The 22680-nt window shown below is 42.1% G+C and overlaps 1 protein-coding gene across 1 annotated transcript in view; it reads left to right on the top strand.

Annotated features, from left to right (window-relative positions):
• cacna1ia (calcium voltage-gated channel subunit alpha1 Ia) overlaps positions 1 to 22680 on the top strand; it is a 295143-nt gene that overhangs the window by 229565 nt on the left and 42898 nt on the right. The window contains 10 exon segments of the mRNA XM_036589758.1: positions 1455 to 1615; positions 3715 to 4185; positions 5156 to 5256; positions 7744 to 7867; positions 11184 to 11252; positions 15018 to 15196; positions 16811 to 16937; positions 17249 to 17374; positions 17728 to 17817; positions 20638 to 20830. Of these exon segments, the coding sequence (XP_036445651.1) occupies positions 1455 to 1615; positions 3715 to 4185; positions 5156 to 5256; positions 7744 to 7867; positions 11184 to 11252; positions 15018 to 15196; positions 16811 to 16937; positions 17249 to 17374; positions 17728 to 17817; positions 20638 to 20830 (1641 nt within the window).

Consider the following 22680-nt stretch of genomic DNA (forward strand, 5'->3'; position numbering starts at 1 on the left):
GGCTTAGACTTAGCCTGCTTCTGTTACTTTAGCCCAGGAATACTTCCTTTCTTCATGCTGCTTTTAGTCTAAGCGTATTTGTGGTTTCCTTAGACAAAGAACACTTTTTCTTCTATGCCAGGCTTAATCTAGGCCTATTTCTGGTTCCTTTATGCCAGGAATACCTTTTCCACCATGCTAGGCTTAATCTAGGCCTATTTCTGGTTCCTTTATGCCAGGAATACCTTTTCCACCATGCTAGGCTTAATCTAGGCCTATTTCTGGTTCCTTTATGCCAGGAATACCTTTTACACCATGCTAGGCTTAATCTAGGCCTATTTCTGGTTCCTTTATGCCAGGAATACCTTTTCCACCATGCTAGGCTTAGTCTAGACCTATTTCTAGTTTCTTTATGCCAAAAATACCTTTTCCTCCATGCTAGGCTCAGTCTAGGCCTATATCTTTTAGTTAGACCAAGAATACCTTTTGCTCCATGCTATTCTTAGTCTAGGCCAATTTCTGGTTTCCTTAGGCCAAGGATAATTTTTGCTCCATGCTAGCCTTCATCTAGGGCTTTGTCTGGTTTCTTTAGATCAAAAATACTTTTTTTCCATCATGCTAGGTTTAATCTAGGCCTATTTCTGGTTTATTTAGACTAAGAATACTTTTTGCTCCATGCTAGGCCCAGTTTGGACTTGCTTCTGTTCCTTTAGCACAAGAATGCTTTTTCTGTGTGCTTAATCTGAGCCTTCTTCTGTTTACATAACCAAAGTACACTCTTTTCTCTATGCTAGGCTTAGTCTGGGACTGTTTTTCTTCTGCCTGAAGGCATTTTTCCTCCGGGCATTGCGGAATGGCACAGTACGCTTACTAATCAAAACACAGAACTATCTGTATCCTGGTCATGTCCATTCCTGTGAGAGGCAGCTGTAGGTGCGGTTCACTGGAGGTCATGTGGTCATCTGATTCTGTTTCTTTAGATCATTAATGCTTTTTCTCCATGATATGCTTATGGCTTATTCTGCATTTATGCCATTATGGTAGACAGTCAATGGCAAACTGGATATTACATTGTTTTCTGTGGATCACTGATGACAAATTCAGTGGTGGTGGCTATTTACCACATCTGTCAGAAGTTCAATTTTCTCAACTTTCATCAATGAAATAAAAGAGATGATGATTTTTTTGGAAGACTTAGATATTATAATACCCAGCCGCTGTCCACCGCGTAACAAAATACTGCAACCGTTTTGTGTCAAAACCAACATATATATGCAGCATTTATCTGGGAGTAGTTCGTGTCTTTAGCACAACAATATCTTCTTCATATTAGGCTTAATCTGGGCCTGCTTATGTTTCTTTAGGCCACACTTTTCTCTCCATGATAGACAAGGCTGCTATGGTAAGTGAGCGCATGAGCTAATGCTAACAGACATGGACATACAATAACTTGGCCATTTTTATTTCTCACCCAGATCCCAAAATCTGCACCCTGACCCCTAACGGACATCTGGATCTTGCTCCTATGCCCAACGCCCTGGGCGTGTACCCCGCAGAAAGGCTAAGCTTTGCTCTGGGCTCGCGCAAGAGCAGCGTTAGCTCCCTGGGGAGGGCTAATCTGGAGCAGAGAGCACTGGTGAGTGCTGATACTCAGTGGAACAAATGCCTCCTCTCTCCGAGAACAAGGAGGGTATCTCACAGCACTTCAGCCCCGCAAATCGCTTAAACCAGCACAAAAGAACCCAATAATTAGCCATCAGCTCTGCATGTATTAGCATTTAGCGCACCATTAATAGGACACTTACGTAGCACTTAGAGGGCTATAACTAGCCATCAACCAAGCACAGCATTAGCATACGCACAGAAGGTCGTCGAGCGTGCACTCAAAAAGCTGAGAACAACTTATTATAATAAGCTCAACAATCTTTTTTTTTTCTGTTTTAAAACGTTCATAATTAATAAAGCGGGATGTTTTTCTTAGGACGGCTTTTTAACCTCTTAATAGAAAAGGGCTCGTGTGGGTTCACAGTTCAGTTCCTCACTCTCATACCTATGTAATTTACATTGTAGTTACCAAATAATTCACAGCAGTTACTGGATTATGGATTATACAATAAAAATGTATTAATAAGCCTGCAGTTGATGGGGTTCGTGCAAGTAGAACTGTTTTCACTGCAAGGTTGTTGAGCAGACACTTGAAAAACTGAGAACAATTTATTATCATAAGCTCAACAGTTATTTTCCTGGTTTGAAAGTGCAATAATTGGGGTGTAAAAATGCCTCAGTGCATCATTCAACTGACTTTTGAATATTAAAATCGATTATAATCAACTGTAATAGGGTTATGACAAATGATGCTTTCAGAATGATCATTTTAATGTTTTTAAAATGGACTTGATGTCCATTTTTATATCTGCAGAAATCTATTAAATGTATTATAGCTTTTTAATGGTCAAATATTTTTAAACGGTATCCTCATTTTTACCCTCCAGAAAATGTATGTGATGCAGTCGTACATAAATAACGTATATTATATTGTAAAGTTATTTCCCAGAGGTAAATTCTTCTATTGGAGAAGTACAAAGCACAGTAGCATAATAAGAGCAAAATGAACAGGAAATTAAAAGAAAGTAGAGATAAATAATAAAAAAATATACTAAAACAATAAACAATAAGAGTAATGTGCAGTAAAAAAATACAAAGTAATTGCATGACTACTATGCAGGAGGCAATGCAGTGGTGTCTGTCCTCCAGTGAATGAACTACTGAATATGGACTGTAGAAATAAATGTTAACGTTTGTACAGTTTACCTTTAACAATTTGACATTTATGGATGAATAAACAAAGTGGCAGTGTAATATGAGATATGATACACACTTTGTACTTGGACCTCCTGTATAAACCTTCGTCCTTAAACACATGTTTATATGTATGTTTTTGTTTTTTTTTCAAATAAATATTATTATAATAATAACACATTTTCATTGTTGTCCTGAGGTCACACCACCTAAACTGAACCAGCCTAATCATGACTCAGAAATGACCAATTTTTTATATATTTATGAAAGCACTACTGACCCTGGCATTGCACCATGAAGGTCACTCAGGGTCTACTTTATGATGCAACACCCAGCCCACTCTTTCATGAAAGCATGTCAGAATTAAAGTCTTTTGTTGTCGGTTATGCCATGTGACATTTAAGGAAATCAGAATTTATGCAAACGTTTTTCAGTTCAATACTTTCAAACCTGCCCTATTTTTTGACCTGTTAAGATGTTAAATGTTTAAAATATAAATGGAATTTTATATGAGTAACTTTACTTAGTCTGCATATGTGGTTGGACGGTTGCACCACCTGAAACCTTTAGATTTTGTGTGGCAAAAATGCTTAAAATAAATTTTACTTAACTTTACTTATAACCTGAAAATGTATTCACATGAAGGAGGCATTTTAAAGTGTCAGGTACTTATTGATTCAGGAAATTAAATGTCATAGACCCAATAATATTCAATCAATTATGAGCTGATACAAAAATCAAAACATAAAAATAATCAAATCGAATGAAATTGTGGTGAAATTTGAGATTTCATGATGCACCGAATAACATCCTAAAGAATCGTAATCTAAACAAATCGTTTAGATGTTAAAGATGAGCTCATTAGAGTTATTCAGAAAGGAAGATGCTTTGCTGTGGGACGATTCTTAATCAGTGTCCCTCCTTGTGTTTTCTTAGTGTCCAGGTCGAGGCACTCTCTACCACAACTGGGGTCGTCCAGCCCCCCAGGGACCATGGAGCCGCAGATCCAGCTGGAACAGCCTAGCCCGGCCCTCCAGGAGCCTGGCCGTGGGGGGCGGGGGCAGCCTTAGGGTCCGTGGCCCCAACTCCCATGAACAGGAGTCCCTTTTGTCCCCTCCTCCTGCGCACCTGCCCCCACCTCTTCTATCTAGACAATTTGTCCCACGGAGGGACCGTCGAGCTCTTTCGCTGGAGCTGCCTGAGCTGCTGCAGGTGCCGGGACCCCCCCTGCCCCCACTGCACCCCCGCCAGCGCAAGAAAAGCTTCTCAGGGGCACTGGGCAACGTTGGCGAGCATCAGGACTGCAACGGGAAAACACCATCGGTCCAGCAACAAATTCTGAGTGAGGTGTATCCGCAGGTCAACACACGCAAAGACAGAGAGGACCTGGAGGATGAAATCGATTATGTAAGTTTGTGACTGCAAATCATTGGACAGTCAACTAAATTGCACTGGCCACTTTATCTGAAACCCCACTCTTGTAGCTTTGTATGATTTACATAATCAAAGCTAATTTCATCATAGTTGGGCAAGCAAGTCAAGGAAGCTGCGGTTGTGATGGCCACATTATCTCGGCACGGCCAACTTTCTGGAGAGTTGTGAATTGTTATCACAGCGGCGGGGGGGACGGGGGGTTTCTCAGCCATCCCCTTTCACCCCTCATTGCCCGCTAGCAGCTCAACATAAAGTAATTGCATTGCTCACAAACAGAGCCAACGCTACTCTAGTTCATCTGAAAACAAAAAAGTTACAGAAAAATATGTTATTTGATTATATTAATTGAAAATATTTAAGTCTATTTCCATTCCTGGCTCATACAAGCCAGTTTCAGCCAATACCTTTATAAAAAGCAGTGTGCAGTATGATGGAAGCCATTTCACATAATATGGAGGAGTAATGTTGTCCCCAAGACGCTGCTTGCAAGGCGAGTGTAGCCTCCGATTCATCTCTTGAGGGATGCTCCGGAACCACAACCAATTTCCACACAATGAACAATCAAACCAAACAATGAAGCTGGCCCAATTAATGGCAGCGAAGAGGAGAGGCGCTAACAGATGGCAGCGGGCTCCCACATTTTAATTTACAGCCACTCGCTCGCTTTGTAAGCAATTAAGAACAACATTATGGCATCTCCGGAGGGATAAGAATCATATGATAGTATTGTTTCATAACTGGTTTGCTATTCAAATGCATTCCCAAGCATTTGCTCCTTCGTTAATTGCTCCAGAATAAATCCAAGCCCTTGTTTACAGAGACATGTAATCCACGCCTTCCCAAATGCATAGACCTGAACTGAACCAGTCACTGATTATCAACAGGGGAAAGTAGCGAACTGAAAGATATATGAATGCAATAGAAGATCATTTTCTCTGTGCAGAGTTTGTGCTTCCGGATTCAGAAGATGGTCGAGGTGTACCGACCAGACTGGTGTGAGACACGGGAGGACTGGTCCGTCTTCCTCTTCTCCCCACAGAACAGGTCAGTTCAAATTCTTTTCATTTCAACTCATGGATTAATGTTTGGGAGTACAACATCCCTTTGTGTAAAATGGCTGAAGGCAGTGTTCAGCTATGGTGAAGTTTTGTTCATTCTTGGCCCTGGAAGCTTAAGGACTTGGGAATGTAGGGCCTTGGACACATACGGATTTGGAAATATAGAGCATTGTGAATATAGAGCCCTGGGAACATAAGGCACTTGGAATCTAGGGGCCTTAGAAAAATAGGGTCCTGGAAACTTAGGGCCTTGGGAACGTAGGGCCTTATCAACATAGAAATATGAGGCTTTGGGAATGTAGGGCACCAGGAACATAAGGCCTTGAGAACATACGGCCTTGAAAAATAGAGTCCCGGGATTACAGGGCCTTTAGAATATAGAGCCTTGGAACACAGACCCTTCGGAATATAGAGCCCTGGGAACATGGAGCCTTAGGAGTGTACAGCCTGGGAACATAGTGCCTTGGGAACATAGGACCCTAAGAAAATTGGGCCTCTCGAGAACTTACCCCAGGAAACATTGGGACCTGGAACTATTGGGACCCTGGAAACACGACACCTTGGGAACACTGGACCTCAGGAACATAGGGAGTTGGGATTATACAGCCTTGTGAATATAGGAACACTGAGCCTTGGGAATATAAGGCAATAGGAACACAGGGCCTTGGGAATATATGGCCTTGGGACCGTGGAGCCCTGGGTACATAGGGCTTTACCAGTGTTTGGCACAAAATATATTTCCGTTCTTGTGCATCATCCAACATGGGCTTAAAGCATGAGACCATGAGACCATATGCCCACACATGGGGCCTTAGGAATATACAGCCTGGGAACAAACTGCCTTGGGAACATAGGGCCCTAGGTACATAGGGCACTGAGAACATGGAGATGATTCCTAGACATTTCAATAAGCCAATATAGGGCCCTGGGATTATAAAACCCTGAAAACACAAGGATGACCCCAGTGTGGACATCTGAAAGGGTTAAAAAAGCATGAAACAAGAAAGAAAGCTGAGCTGATGACATTGATATGTCATTGCATACTTAAAATACCCATATATAAACTTGCTGCAGTGTAAGAGGAGTAATTTTCTCCCATGGATTTGGTTTCACACAGTATTGAACTTGCTAACAATAAGGGATGCTATTTATATACACTCAATAGAGTCTTGCTGGATCCAGACAGGCTGTCTTGGCTAAGTTAAGCCATTTAGTTCGACTATAACACACCGGAAAGCTTCCTTTTAGGGCTCAGATTGTGCCGCAGGTATACGAACGTCTTCTGATCTCACACACACAACAGATCAATAGTCGTGATGGTCTGCCAGTGCTTTAGAGACTGGCTTGATTAGGATATTGATTGGCGTCAGTGAGATAGTAGACAGTAATGCCCCCCTCTGAGTGTCGGCCCACTGTTTTTGAAAACAGCGTTCAGGTCAATAAACAAAGAAGTGCCTTAAATATACAGTGTGCGCACGTGAGCTGACCCATTAAGGTCAACCTGCCTGGATTCGAGTGAGAAACGCAGAATTAACAGCAGTTTAAAGTGATAGTTTGGAAAAAAAAATAAATAGAAAAAAAATAATTTATGCAGTTTTCCTACTTACCAAGATATGTTTGGAGTCTGAAGTTTGCCTGTAGTTTTGCACTGGAGTGACAAAGCTAATATAGCTAACATGCACAGATAGGGCACCCCAGAAGGCATGAGCCCTTCCCCTTCTGCCCATATCCTACACAAATGCCCTCTAGTGTACCATGTATGCTAATTGTATTTTATGTTGCCCCCGCCGTTGAGTTCCACACGCTTCATCACTCTTGGGCTCCCCTCTAGATGTCATCTCAACCAACTACAACCTGCCATGGATGCTGGAATCCTGACAATAAAGCACTAATAATGACAATTTAGGAATTAAATCCAGAGTGGAGAAGTGAATGTCAGCCTCAGTTAGCTTGGTGCTAATGTAATATAGTGATTCCCATAGATTAACTAGCAACAATTGGTGTTATATTAACTAAAGAAATTGAATGAAATCATTTCAAAAGAAAGGTGCATTATGTTAAAACCACATACATTTAATTTTGATGTGTATTTTAAAGAAAAAGACGTTTAAAAACATGCAAAAATTACTGAAGTGGCAGCTTCTGTATTACGCCCTCTGTTGGCAATCTAGATATATAACTGTGGTTATAACCAATTTTTCTCACTGTCTTACTAGCAGTTAAATAGGGTAGTGATAATTCTGCTGTCTTGAAAGCAAGAAATTGTCAATTCAGTGTCATATGAGGAAGGCATTCTTTTAAGGCTGCCATGGTGGGGGATTATGGGAAAATGCAGATTTTTGATATGATGAAGCTTAATATGATAAGAAATATAAACTAACAAAGTAAGAAGAGGTCAGTTTTCATTTCTGGTCGACTTTAATCATATCTCTTTCTTTCTGTCTTTCTCCCTCTCTCTCTATCTCTCTCTTAGGTTCAGGCTGCTATGTCAGTCTATTATAGCCCATAAGCTCTTTGACTATGTGGTGCTAGCCTTCATCTTCTCGAACTGCATCACTGTGGCTCTGGAGAGACCCAAAATCCTCCAGGGCAGTTTGGTAAGCCTGACCAATGAAGTCTACTTCACACATACATTCAGTAAAAGCAGGTAGAGGTCTGCATGAATGAGAAACTGAAGCCCGAGCCTGAACCTGACCTGTATCAACAACTTTGAGAGCTGACCCGACCAGGCCTGGCTAGTACTGCTACACCGGAGCCCCTGACCAGATTGAGTGATGTGTTGCTAGGAGAAACTGCCCTTTTACATATCTGGAGTACACTAACAGAATTTATTACTGTATATTGTTGTGGAATCATACCTGGCAGAGAACAACATCCTCTGACCGACTGCTAGCCGCTCTGTGATAAAGTTCCTCTTGCTACTGCTGCTCCTGTATAAAGGCTGAACAAGCAAGAGGAAATATCTACTGTAATGGTCACCAAGCCTCCTAGGGAAGATCTACTTTCCAACCTGCTTAAAAAATGCTGCCTCCTGTTAACTCAACACTAACACATCTGATCCAGCCAATCAGAGACCTCTGAGGAGGTTGAGGAGTAGATTGTGGTTGGAACTAGACTCTGCAGGAAGGTAGATCTCCAAGACCCAAGTAGGTATTCCTGCAGGCTGGACTAACTCCAAATAGGAGGAACTTAACTCCAATGGGCCGGTCTCAGCTCCAAATGGGTTTGCGTTCTGTTAAGTGCTTTGTTATTGGTCTAAAACAAATGTATGCAAACAGACATAACTCTAGTGGGTCCAGCTCTCCTCACGACGTTTTGTGTTTGACTTGCTTATCTCAATGCTATGAAATGTTTACCTTTTAATATCGTAGTGTAGGTGCTTAGGAGAAACCAGAGACATTAAAATGCCATTCATTAACTCAGCTTTGTTTAACTCAGCACAGAACAGCGCAAGCTAGGCTAGCTTTCAGCCTGAATGTCCTAAAAATAAAGAGCCCCCACAACAAAAAGGCCAAATTAAAGCCACAGAACAGAATCATAACTAAAACTAAACTAAAAACGAAACTCAGGCATGGCCTGACGTCACAATATAAATATTTTTATATACATCATGCCTGAAATTGCAGTATTTTTTGAGTCGTGTCTATTCTTTTCCATCTTTAATGTGATCTTACAACCAACAAAATTAAAAATTTGTCTGGGTGAGATGTAGGATACACAAAAACGTTATGATCTCATGAACTATTTGTTGAATGAGGCTTAATGAAACGTTGTTTTTGATGAATACATGAGAATAGAAGCAAATATTGGCACCTCTGACATTCACTGGTCCAACCCACAAAGCTCAGACCCCATCTATGATAATTAACTGATTGTACTTGATTTTTATCTGGAGAAAGCAAATCTGCGCAGATCACCTTTAGGTTTGGTTGATATAAAAGAGCAAAAGCACTGGCAGAATAAGTCATTTCAATATTCACACAAATGCACATCTACTTGACTTTTAGACAGTTAACATGAAATCTTGAGGGCAAAGAATTACATTAGGCTGTGGATCAACCTCAGATCTAGCCCATTTTACTAGTCTACATTTTAGATTATTTAAAAAAGCAAATGGACATTGCAATCTGTCCATGTATTTAATGCACAAAAGATAAAAATAAAATGATCAGCAGCATAATTCTGTTGTACAACCAGCCAGCAAGAACACTGAATCTGTATCACAGAAATCATTGCAAACTTCTCAACAACAAATAGCTGAGTTACAGCCCTCCCATTTGGAGCTATGGAGAGAGAGAGAGAGAGAGAGAGAGAGAGAGAGACAGAGGGAGAGAGAGAGAGAGGGAGAGAGAGAGAGAGGGAGAGAGAGAGAGAGAGAGAAAGAGAGAGAGAGAGAGAGAGAGAGGGAGAGTGTATGCACAAGACTGCACAAAGTTTACATAGGCGTATCCCTTTAAATATAAACAAATTACTAAATAAAGAAATCACTCATTTAAAAACAAGCCTGAGCTCAATGCAGTACATTAAAAATCAAAAATCAACTAAAACTCAGTATTTCATGGGACTCTGGTGGGCTCAGGTTGAGTAGCGGACCTCTACTTACAGGCCATTCACACTGGTCCAGCAGGGCAACAGATACACCCCCCCCGCACCCCTTCAGTATTCTGAAGAGTGTTTCAAGGACGTTTCCTTTCGGATCCAGTTGAAATTCAGCTCTGCTATATCAACATGTGTTCATTTAATGCTTTGATTTTTTTTACGTAATTAAAAAGTCAATGTGATATGTATCATTAAATTCATATTTTTCAAAACTTTGATAGGCTTAAAGGTCAGTGTTTTGCATCTCGTGTCAGACATTTTGGTGAAATATAGACAATTAAATGTTTCTGAAGGGTCAATGACTTTTCTGTCACTGTTGTTATTGGTCATGAATTGAAAATGTTATTTCTATTGCGCTCCTCTACATAAAGACTGTAGTGATAATGATAATAATAGTAGTAGTGATAATAATAATAATCTTATTTCATACAGCACCTTTGACCTCTCTCTCTCTCTCTCTCTCTCTCTCTCTTTCTTTTCTCTTTTGTTGTTTCTCTCTCCCTTCTTTTTCTCTCTCTCTTCCATTTTGCTCTTTCTCTCTCTTTTTCTCTCTCTTCCCTTTTGCTCTATCTCTCTCACTCTTTCTCTCTCTCTCTCTCTCTCTCTCTCTCTCTTTCTCTTCTATTTTACTCTTTCTCTCTCCCCCTTTCTCTCTTATCTCTTTTGCTCTTTCTCGCTCTTTCTCTTCTTTTTTGCTCTTTCTCTCTCTACCTCTTTCTCTTCTCTTTTGATTTCTCTCTCCCCACTTTCTCTCTCTCTTTTCTCTTTTGCTCTTTCTCTCTCTCCCCTTTCTCTCTCTCCTTTTTTTGCTCTTTCACTCTACGCCCCCTTTTGTTTCTCGATCTATCTCTCTTTCTTTTTCTCTATCTTTTTTCTCTCTCTTTTTCTCCTCTCTTTTGCTCTTTGTCTCTCTCCCCAATTTCTCTCTTCTCTTTTGCTTTCTCTCTCTCTCTTCTCTCTCTCTCTTCATCTATCTCTTTCTCTCTGTCTCTGTTTCTCTTCGTCCATCTCTTTCTTCATCCATGTCTTGCTTGTTCTTACTTTCTCTTCCTTTCACTTTCTCTCACTCTCCTTTTCTCTCTCATTTTTCTCTCTCACTCTTTATCTCTCTCTCATCTCTCTCTCCTTCTCTTGCTTGTTCTCTCTTTCTCTTCTCTTTTGTTCTTTCTCTCTTCCCACTTTCTCTCTCTTCACTTTTGCTTTATTTCTCACTCTTTCTTCCTCTCTTTCTCTGTCTTTCTCTCTCTCTCTCTCTCTCTGTCTGTCTCTCTTTCTCTCACACCTTTTTCTGTCTGTTTCTCTCTCTCTGTGTAGGAGAGGCTGTTCCTCACCATCTCTAATTACATCTTCACTGCTATCTTCGTGGCTGAGATGACGCTGAAGGTAAATGTGATATTTATGATATTTATGATTTTCTTGTTCTCCCAGTGTGCCACGATGATGCTGTTGATTTCAACACTGTCATAAAAGTATAGTGTCTCAGTGTAAACAGTCTTGGCAGGGTCTCTGTGGTTTTTACTGAGCAGCCAGGCTTTTAGTCATAAAATCGATGTTGTTTTGCTCGTTCTGTGTCAGCTCTGTGACGGTTAGACTCATTGGCACTGGTTTGGAATCATATTTTATGATTCGGGGTTATTATCTCTGGGTAACAGTGTTGAAAGCCCACAGCTAATCTGCTTATATGAACGCAGGTTTTTAAATGGAGATATTTGTCCGATAGATCACTGAGAGTGTTGTCGCTCTGTGTATCTCTGTGGGTAATGTTCTTAGAATGCTTGTTTATGCTAAATGAAAGTTATAATTGAAGGCATTGCGCATGAATATACTCTGCATCTTCCTTCTTTAGGCCTTTACACTGGTGATAAAAGCATGCTGTAATTTTATATGAAGAGTTTCTGACTCTTCAAGCTGAGAAATTGTGTGTGCAGATTCTAAATTTTCAATTCATACCTCACTTGTGTTTATAAGTGCGCTCTTAGAAAAGATGGTTCTTCAAGGGTTCTTTAGTAAAGACAATCGTTCTATATCCTAGGGTTTCAGTCACATAAGTTCTTTTGTTGTGGCCGCCATAATTGGAACCGAATTTCTGGCTTTGAATGTAACTGGAGGTGAAAGATGTCTAAAATTACTCTCCTCTTTGTAAGAGAAACAACTTTACCTTGAGAAAGTCGAAAAAATAGGCTGTGATCCTCATACAGTTTCCCCTGAACTCCTGATCCCACTTAAACTGTCTATTTACCAAATTTGTGTTTTCCTGACATTTATATTTATATCATACTCAGCCCCTCTCCCTATTCTGGAGTCTCTCAAAGCATTTAAAAGCACAGAAGCCCACCGGCTCTTCACGTCAGGGTGGGTAAAGGATCCTATGGTGTTTCATAAAGAGGAGAAAACACTCTGGCATCATAGGAGGGTAACGACATCAGCTAATTAACACAGATGTGAACAGTGTTAGCCTTTAGATAACTTTAGCTGATGTTAACAGCTGAGAAATGAACAGTCGTCCCCCTAACGGAGCTGCAGACAGCCGGTATCAGACTGAATGTCGTGGGTCTGAAAACGACGTCGTGTTTCGACAGACGCGATTCTGTAAGTTTGCTAGTGCAGTTAGTTCAGAGTTCAGCTCCAGTCCTGAAACCCCTGTCTTGCATAACTGTGGTTTCCTGGTTAAAATACCTGATATTATTAGCTAATTAACCCCTTCTTGAGCTGAACGAGGTGTGAACAGCAGAGAGAAACACTAAACTGTACAGTGCAGCAGCTCCAAGCCTGGAGTTTGAAAACACTGAATTAAAGCTCATCATTCTTGACTTCTGTCACGTCTTGCAGGTGAATGATACACAAAGCAGAGCAAATTGAAGGAATCGTGCAAGACAGTCACTCCCAGGTTTGCATGCTTAACCTTCCGAAGTCCACAAACTCACCAAATGACTGCCTGAATACAGCAACAAAACATAATCTGACTGTTTAAACTTTTGTGTACGCCTGTATATTAGGCCTACATGCTGCCTGTTGAAAAGGAACTCAATTAAGCCCCTTTTTAACCAGTTTAGGACCGTTACACTTTGGTTGGAATGCAAAAAACAAAACTTTACTAACTAGTCTTGTCAACTAGTGCAATGCTCAATTGTGTTTTATGCAACTTTGACTCATTTTGATTTGCTTTTTGTATCTGTCAGGTTGCTCTGTTGCATGCAACTTGTAACTAGTTGCACGAGAGTTTTACAATCTAAAGGCAGCCTAAATGTCACTGCTCATCCTCGTTATTTAATTTTCACTGGCTGGGTTTCCATTCACACGTTTCGCAAATGACATTTGCAAAATTTAGGCGGAAACATGCGAATTAAGTCATGTTTCCATCCACTACATGTATGCTGAGAAAATTTATGACGTAAGGAGCGAATTGTGCAGAGCTGTTTTTCAAACAAGCTTTGGATTAGGCATTTGTAGGGCCCATCATTTCTCACTTGCGGCCTGATCCGTCATCGTTTATTCAAAAAACCTTTTTCCATCACCCTTTGTTCGCATTTCTGCTTTAGCAGTATTGGAACTTTTCCACCTTCTCCCAGCGTAAATTCCTTTTTGTGATATTTGAGTGTTTTTTTGAAAAACAGGCTTTTTCCGTTTTCAAAATTCGCAAGGACTGGTGAATGGAAAACCTACTACGTTCACTCTCTCCCCTCATCCTCTCAAGGCTGGGGGGAGTACTCTCCATCTTTCTCATGATGAGCAATTAAGCAATGATATTAATTAGAGGCAGTGTCCTCTCAGAGGCACAGTCAGCGTCTCCAGCAGGCTGCATCCATTCAGCTGAGGGCGCTTGGCACATGTAGGCCACCCATTCTGCAAACCAATCAATTATTAAGCAGCGGGGCAGATGAGGGACGGACCTGTCAGACCTTACATACAGCGTGTAATACCACTTCTCCTCGGATTACTCGCTCACCTTCAGACGCTCGCTCGCTTCGTCCTGAGCGCGAGCGGTTTGCCCGCCCTCCCTGAGCCATGATTTATTCATCACTCGCGATGTTATCGTGATTTGCTTCCGTAATGACATTGTACTGTCCAGCTGACATGCATTCCTGTGTAAATCATCTTGTCTAGTGGTGATATGGATCCAGGTTCTGCTCTATTACTGAACGTGCTAATTAGCAATTAGCGGTTTATGGAACATGTGCGTAGTTAACCCAAGAGATTGAGGTTATTGGAATCGTTTATGCTGTGTGAATCCAATGTATTTACATAATAACAGCTCTTTGTATCTACATTCAATGTCCATTTTATCAGCTCCACTGACCATATAGGAGCACTTTGTAGTTCTACAGTTACAGACTGTAGTCCATCTGTTTCTCTGCGTACTTTGTTACCCTGTTCTTCAGTGGTCAGGACCCCCATGGACCCTCACAGAGCAGGTACTATTTGAGTCATGGATCATTCTCAGCACTGACATGGTGGTGGTGGTGTGTTAGTGTGTGTTGCGCTGGTATGACTGGATCAGACACAGCAGTGCTGCTGGAGTTTCTGAACAACTCAGTGTTGCTGCTGGACTAAGAACCAAAATATCCAGCCGACGGCGTCCTGTGGGCAGCATCCTGTGACCACTGATGAAGGACTAGAGGATGACCGACACAAACTGTGCAACAACAGATGAGCTATCGTCTCTGACTTTACATCTACAAGGTGGACCAACAAGGTAGGATTGTCTAATAGAGTGGACAGTGAGTGGACACAGGTTTAAAAACTCCAGCAGCACTGCTGTGTCTGATCCACTTGCACCAGCACAACACACACTAACACACCACCACCACATCAGTGTCATGGCAGTGCTGAGAATGGTCCACCACCCAAATAGTACCTGCTCTGTGAGGGTCCATGGGGGTCCTGACCACTGAAGAACAGGGTAAAAGGGGGCTAACAAAGTAAGCAGATTGAAAGTTTAGCATCGGCACTTTCCACACAATCTGTCCACTCGTTGAAATGAGCTACTAGCTGTTAGATAATTGTGCATAAGTGAGCTTACAGATCTCTCTCTCTCTCATTCTGTCTCTCTCTCTCTCTCTCTCTCTCTCTCTCTCTCTCTCTCTCTCTCTCTCTCATTCTGTCTCTCTCTCTCTCTCCCTATCTGTCTCTCTGTTTTTCTGTCTCCAGGTGGTGTCTATGGGTTTATACCTTGGAGAGCAGGCGTACTTGAGGAGCAGCTGGAACGTTCTGGACGGTTTCCTGGTGTTTGTCTCGCTGATTGACATTGTGGTGTCAATGGCGGGTGGCGCCAAGATCCTGGGGGTGCTCAGGGTCCTCAGGCTTCTGCGCACATTGCGCCCCCTCAGGTAAGGAGGTGGGATGGGCTTGATTCTTCACACTTCAGTGGCATTTTATTGTTTCTCTGATGAAACAAATCTAAACATAGTTTACATGGTGTGAAGTGTGTTCTGAACGTGTGCATCTGTAGCATGTGATGCGCTACCCCGGGCTCATGAAGGACGCTGGAGGTAGAGTTCACGTTTGCAGCAGCAATTTCAGTTTATTTTCACACCAAACAAACACAAAACAACTCACAACCAAACCAAATCTAAGCTCACCACTTTCCAGTAGCTTCAAACGAGACATTTCAGTCGCTTTCTCACTTGAGAAGCTCTGTAGTCTTCAGTCTCTCGTTGCTGTTTGTCCTTCTCTCTCTGTTCCCTCTCAGCTCTTTTTAAAGGCACCTGAGCTGAGAAGGAACGAGAGCTTGTTGCTCTGCCTCCCCGCTTCGCAGCTCGGCCACCCAAGTTGAATGTGAGGTGTAGTGAAGGGGCCTCGCTGCAGAACACGAGGCGGGGCCCGGTGGCTCGCATCCCACCTTCGTGCCTCTCGTGGCCGTCGTCGTCGTCCCCTCTCTGGCGGCTGACGTTCTCCTCCTGCCATGTTCAGGATTTGTGCGCCATCCCCCACTCACTCGCGGTTGTCCTCTCCCCGCAGTCCTCGCTTAGCTTTGTCCTCGCTCAAATTTTGGGCCCCGCCACCAGGGCCTGGGGACTGGTGCGTGCCATACTATCACAGTGCATCCAACAATAAAGGCAGCATGGAGCTTCTTTTGTGCAGTGATAGGAAACCCAGTAGCTCTCAGAAAGCTCCAGTTCCACATGCTGATCCATTTTACTGACCAACATGGACATGCATGCTCACCAACTATTTTAGTGGGCAGATTTTAACCAGTTAAAGTGGGACAAAGCCAACATTTCTGGATGGATTTCTGGCAGAACTTTGGGTTGATTTAACTTAGTGCCAAATGCTAGCTAGCAATTTAATCCCTGCAGTAGAAAGTACAGAAATGTTGCACTGTATAGATTTAATTTCTATTCAATTGAGAAAAAATTAAAACGCAAGGAACAGATGCTATAATTTTTGCCCCTAATTGTTGATTTCTTTTTTTTGTGTGTTGGATTTTTTTCCCAATTTTCTTCCCAATTTAGTCATTTCCAGTTCCACCCACTAGTTAGGACTCCCCCAGTCACACAATACCACCAGCACTAGGAGGGCGAAGGCTAGCACAGGCTTCCTTCGAGACCTGGGAAGCACCACCACATCTTTTCGAACTGCCGAACGCAACGTCATTGTGCTGAAGGCGCTCGGAAGAAAGCGTCAACCGCCAGTTCTGTTACGTCAACTAAAAGACATCTGCGCTGACTAGCATCGTGCTGAGCGATGGGGGGAGACCGGGGGGCCATCCTACCCACCCAGAGAGAGCAAGGCCAATTGTGCTGTCTTAGACTCTTAGCCGTAGCATCACCAGGGATCAAACTTGTGATCTCCTGATGATATGGCCAATATTTAGATGGTTGCACCATTTAGGAGCCCTAATTGTTTATTTCTGATAGTTTTTGCATTTGCAGTTTCAGCATAGGGGTCAGTTTAGTTTCTCAGCCTGGGAATAGTTTTCATTTTCTTTTCTCTTTCCTCAGGGTTATCAGTCGGGCTCCAGGCCTCAAGCTGGTGGTGGAGACTCTGATCACCTCTCTGAAGCCCATCGGCAACATCGTGCTGATCTGCTGCGCTTTCTTCATCATCTTCGGCATCCTCGGGGTTCAGGTGCACCAGCGAGTCTCCTTCTCTCAGGCCATTCCCTTTATCTCTCCCTGTCTTTCTCTCCCAGACAGATTCCACTCTCCTTATCTGTAGTGTTGCTCATGCTTCTGGGTTTCTCTCAGCTCTTTTGTTCATTTTCTTCTCATGCATCTTCATTGTCCAGCATTTCTTCTTCTTGCTCATCTTTATCTCTCACGTTTTGTCCATTTCGGTTTCCTGGCGTCGCCAGTAAACCTTCCGTGGTTGTTAGGGGAAAAAAAATGTGGCGTGTGATTGTGAATGACATGTCGATATGTGCTGTTTCGCCTCGGCAGCTTTTCAAAGGCAAGTTCTTCTACTGCCTGGGCCTGGACGTCAAAAACATCACCAACAAGTCCGACTGCCTGCTCGCCAATTACAAATGGGTCCATCACAAGTACAACTTTGACAATCTGGGCCAGGTTAGTTTGTTATTTATGTTTTCACCACAGCTGGCCTTTCATGTAGCATCAAAGACTGTCAGTCAGAGTTGCTTTAGTCACTTTCAGTTGCAGCCGTTTAACGTTTTCCATGCTTTCCTATGCTGTTGCGTATGTGTCGTGTCACATATCTGCATTAAATTTACCTGATTCAAACATGCAAGAGAGAGCGAGGCTTAAACTAATGTGGGTAAGCCCTTGTGTGCTGTTGGGGTCTGTTGAAAGGTAACCCCTACAGTCTGCAACTGTAGGGCTTGCTTTTCAACTTGGAGCGAATTCCTCTTCATATTTTTTAATGCATTCACCACATTATGTGTATGTTCTTCCCGTCACAGGCACTGATGTCCCTCTTTGTACTGGCTTCAAAGGATGGCTGGGTTAACATAATGTACCATGGCCTAGATGCAGTGGGAGTGGACCAGCAGGTACAGTCTGCCCTTCTTCAACTCTCCTCATGGTCTTTAGCCCTCACAAGTCGGGTAAAACATGGTAATATTGTTTTGCCCTGTCCACTGGTGCATGACGATGTACTGAAAATCGCAAGACATTTTAGAATAAATTTAGATTGAAAATCTTTTAAATTATATGACATGATGAATCATGCTTAACATGAAAAAAGACATTGATAAAGTGGTCAGTTTTAATTTCAGGATGACCGTAATTCTTTAATGCAAATAAATCAAGCATGGAGCAAAACATCAGCCAAAAACCGGCCTCCAGTCCCAACACACAGGATTCCAAATGTGGACCACGTCTCAAGAAGTCCAGCAATAAACCATTTGTTTTCTTTGTCTTATAAATTATCCAAAGGCGTCGACAGAAAACGACAAGTCTGTAAACATCCAATCCTGAGTGCAAACACTCGTTCCGCCGCCGCAAGCACAAAAACAAGGGGCTTAGTCTCGGCCATGAAAAACACAACAGGGCTCAAGAGTCTTCAACCCAAAACTTTGGTCTGTTTTGGCCTGTGTTTTTTAAGAACGTCCACAAGCATGTCACTGTATTCAACATTTATTAATTTAACATTTATTATCCTAAACTTTCTGCTGAATAGAGAGGCCAGTTATGCACAGATCATGGGCAGCATGTCCTGGGAAACATGCTTATTCTGTTTTGTTACTGTCTTGGAGGATAATATATCAGAGATGGGGACTCGGACACAAGTCACGCTCGAGTTGCATGTGTACCGATTCGCGATGTGACTCATAACTATGCCTGTCAGTTTTGCTATGGTCATACGGTCATGGAGTTCTCCTGCTTACAGCAGCTTCAGGTTCAATATGGCTTCAAACAACAAGACTTTCATCATAGAAAAAGCTTCAGTCTGATAAACAGAACAAAGCCATACATTCAGTAAATGTGGTGTTTTAAGGAAAGAAGGAAAACAACTTGAAATGATTGACTAGCATGACTAGTTTGGATAGCAAGTGTGCTTGATAGCATAATAGCTAATTTTACCTTTAGTCGTCAGCCAATCGATTATTATTCTATCTATTATTTTGCCTCTTTCTAAACGCTGCATTTACCACATCCAGTTTTGTCCTTTAGGTTGACGAGTTTTCTATAAAGAAAGGCTCATTATTTGAAGTCATGCTGAACCAGACAAGTTTTAAGCTTTACTTTTTTAAGTAGGGTTTACTTGTGTACAATGCAGTGCCTACATCCAAGAGACTCGAGACTCGACTTGGGCTCGCATTCCATGGACTCGAGACTTGACTCAGATTCACACCCCAGAGACTCAGACTCTACTTGGATTGCACCTCAGAAACTTGAGATTCCATTCTGACTCAAACCCCAGTGACTCAAGACTTGTCTTGGGCCTGTACCCAGTGTCTTGAGACTTGACTTGGACTTGCACACAGTGCCTTGAGACTCAACTTATGGTCAAACCCCACTGATTTCAGACGTGACTTGAATTCGAACCCCATTGACTCAAGACTCATCTCAGACTATAACCTCAATGACTCAAGACTTGCCTTAGGCTTGTACCCAGTATCTTTAGACTTGACTTGGATTTGCACACAGTGCCTTGAGACTCAACGTATAGTCAAACCCCAGTGATTTCAGACATGACTTGGATTCGAACCCCAGTGACGCAAGACTGGTCTCAGACTCTAACCCCAGTAATTTGAGACTTGATTTGGACTCGAACCCCAGTGACTTGAGATTCAACTCTGGCTCAAACCCCAGCAACTCAAGACTTGACTTGGACTCAAAAACCAGTGACTCAAGACTCAACTCCGGCTTAAACCTCAGTGACTGAACACTTGACTTGAACCCCAATGACTTAAGACATGACTCAGACTCAAACACTAGTGACTCAGGACTCAACTAGGGCTTGAACCCCAGTGACTCAACACTTGACATGGACTCAAACACCAGTGACTCGAGATTCAACTCAGGCTCAAATCCCAGTGACTTGAGACTTGACTTGGACTCAAACACCAGTGACTTGAGACTTGACTTGGGTTCAAAACCCAGAGACTCAAGACTTATCTCAGGTTTGAACTCCAGTCACTCAAGACTTGACTTGGACCCAATCACCAGTGACTCAAGATTCCACACAGGCTCAAACCACAGTGACTTGAGACCTTGAGACCCTGACTGTACAATCATAGCTCACATGATGCATTTACTTGTACAGGACCTCCACCTAACGCCTAAATGCCTGAGTGAGCACCATGCATTTCTTATACCTGTTAATCCTCCCTGCAAAACACTGCAGTTAGTCATAATGAGTGACCAATGCATGACCAGAGAGCAAAACAAGAAAGCATAAAATCAAATAAAATATTGGGAACAGTGCAGGGGTGGGGTGACTATTTATATGCCCTGAAACCTCACTAAACAGTGTGTGTAATTCTCCTCCACTGAGCTGCCTCTCCTGTGGTCACAGCACCTCCTAAAAGTAATGAAACAGGCGTCCAGCAGTCCATGCTAAACGCGCCCATGTTTTACAATGAGCTGATTTAGATTCCCTTCTTTCTTTTGCTCTGCTCCACCCCGTGCTGGTAACTAGCAGAATAACAGATGCCCGAATTCATTTCGCTGTAATTCGACCAATTTCCGTCATCATCTGCCGCCGTTACTTTTTTGAGAAAATTACTTTCCTGACCTCAGTTGATCAAATACACCCCCCCCCACCATGTCCACTATTCTACAGTAATCTCTCCTCTATTTTCTCTCCCTTCTTTTTCATCACCCCTGCCTTCCCCTGTTCTCTCCTTCCTTGGTTCCTCCATTAGCCCATGATCAACAACAACCCATGGATGCTGCTATACTTCATCTCTTTCCTCCTCATCGTCAGTTTCTTCGTGCTGAACATGTTCGTAGGCGTGGTGGTGGAGAACTTCCACAAGTGTCGGCAACACCAGGAGGTGGAGGAGGCCAAGAGGAGAGAGGAGAAAAGACTCCGCCGCATGGAGAAGAAGAGACGGAGTAAGAGGGAGGGTGGGGGAGAGCGACAGAGATAGAGTTGGATTCACTGATAAAAAATTAGCCACAGTAATTAAAGGACATTAGGCAATTAAGGTTCACTCTTCCAAAGTTGTTAGAGTCAAAAGACTGATGTACATCTAGCCCAGGGGTCGGAAACATGTGGCTCTTTTACTGCCCTGTACAGCAGAATTAGATTAAATAAAGCTTTGCTGATCGTTCAACACAGTTTTTAGCAATAAATGGTCTTAAAATACTGGAGTTAATGCAGAACTGCTAATTCACCCTTTAACCCTGAAGGTTGGCGCGCAGACTGATGGTCACCATAGCAACACAGACAAGTCTCGCCTAGCTAGTAGCTAACAAAAAGACAGAGAAAGATTTAAGACAAACATTGATAATTTGGAGACGAATGGACTTATTTACATTTATAATCACTCCCGATGGTTTCCTGATATGTTTAATCTGCAACGAGAAACTGTTGAACACTAAAAAGTCACGTAGCTGTAGTCAGATTCTCGTTCGCCAGCTTCTTGTTCCAATTTTTCTGTTCCACCTTAAATGGTGCAGCAGTTACATTCTGAATTCAGCCTCGCAAAAAGTCAAATGTTAAGAGACTTTTTACAAGAAAATATTCTACTCTTGTGGAAAGGTTTCCTGCCAGAGATGCGAGAAAATGGCTATAGCTGAGCTAAAGCTTAAAGCAGAGCAAAGTAAGTCTAGTCATAAAATAGACATAAAATGTTGTGGCTCCCAAGGTGGTTTGATTTTTATTGAATGGACAGAATGGCTCTTCTTACCCCTGATCGAAGATGTTTAACAGCTGCCAACATATGTTTGTTTGAGCACAAGCATTGGCTAGAAAAATACAGATTTGCAAAGTTCAATATTAAAATGCATGTAGAAGTATGTACATTTCTGTATTTTTAAAGTCAAAGATCACCCTTTATTATTCAATTTAGCTTTAACTTTTCATCAAACTGCAGTGTGGAGATGTCAGAATATACTGCATTCATTTCTTTTAAGGTTTCAACTTGATTGCAAACCTTAAACGATTCAAAAAGATATGTGACTTGATAATTAACCAGAAACAGATCTGGAAAAACATTCTAACTCCATGACTGAAATGGAGTGAAAAGCTTGAAAAACTTCTGCGTTTAATTAGGTCTGTGTTGGTATTTCAGAGACCATGGCATAGACATGGCAATGTAAACAACCCAATGGCAGCAGGGGGTACATGCTTCATTTCATTTTTTAGACCAGGTCCAGTTTTATTACACACTTCTATACCCTACAACTCAGCCAGTTTGCACTAAAGTCCCTGTAGGTACTGAATAACAAGCCTTAGTATGTAATAAGCCTGGGATTTTAACGGGTTAAGCTTTTATTTTCTGGCAGGAATCAGACTCTGAATCTGTGTGAAATGTCAAAGCATGGAAGTCTGATGGCCTACAAAGCATACTGGGTTTGTAACATGCTGCTATCACTTTGTTGGAAAACCTCTGCTTCAAGGCTTAGAATACTAAAATACTAAGGCTTATTAATCAGTAACTACAGGGACTTCAGTGCAAACTGGCTGAGCTATTCTTAGCTTATAGAACTGTGTGTAATAAAACTTTGGGCCAGTGGCCCATGCAAGGGGTTAAGCAATACACCAGTTCTTTTTAAGGCATCTGTCATCAAATTATATGAAGTATTATCATCCAATACTGGGCTGCCATGCTTGTGACCATTTTTGAGTCATTTTGTTTATCTGATGGGGGCAGTTTTGGTGGTCTACCTGGTCTTCCATGGTTGTTAGGAGTTCCATTCTCTATGTTTCTTTTTTTTTTAACTCACATATTTTCCTTAGA

Source organism: Colossoma macropomum, unplaced genomic scaffold, assembly GCF_904425465.1.
Source record: "Colossoma macropomum unplaced genomic scaffold, Colossoma_macropomum, whole genome shotgun sequence".
NCBI lineage: Eukaryota > Metazoa > Chordata > Actinopteri > Characiformes > Serrasalmidae > Colossoma > Colossoma macropomum.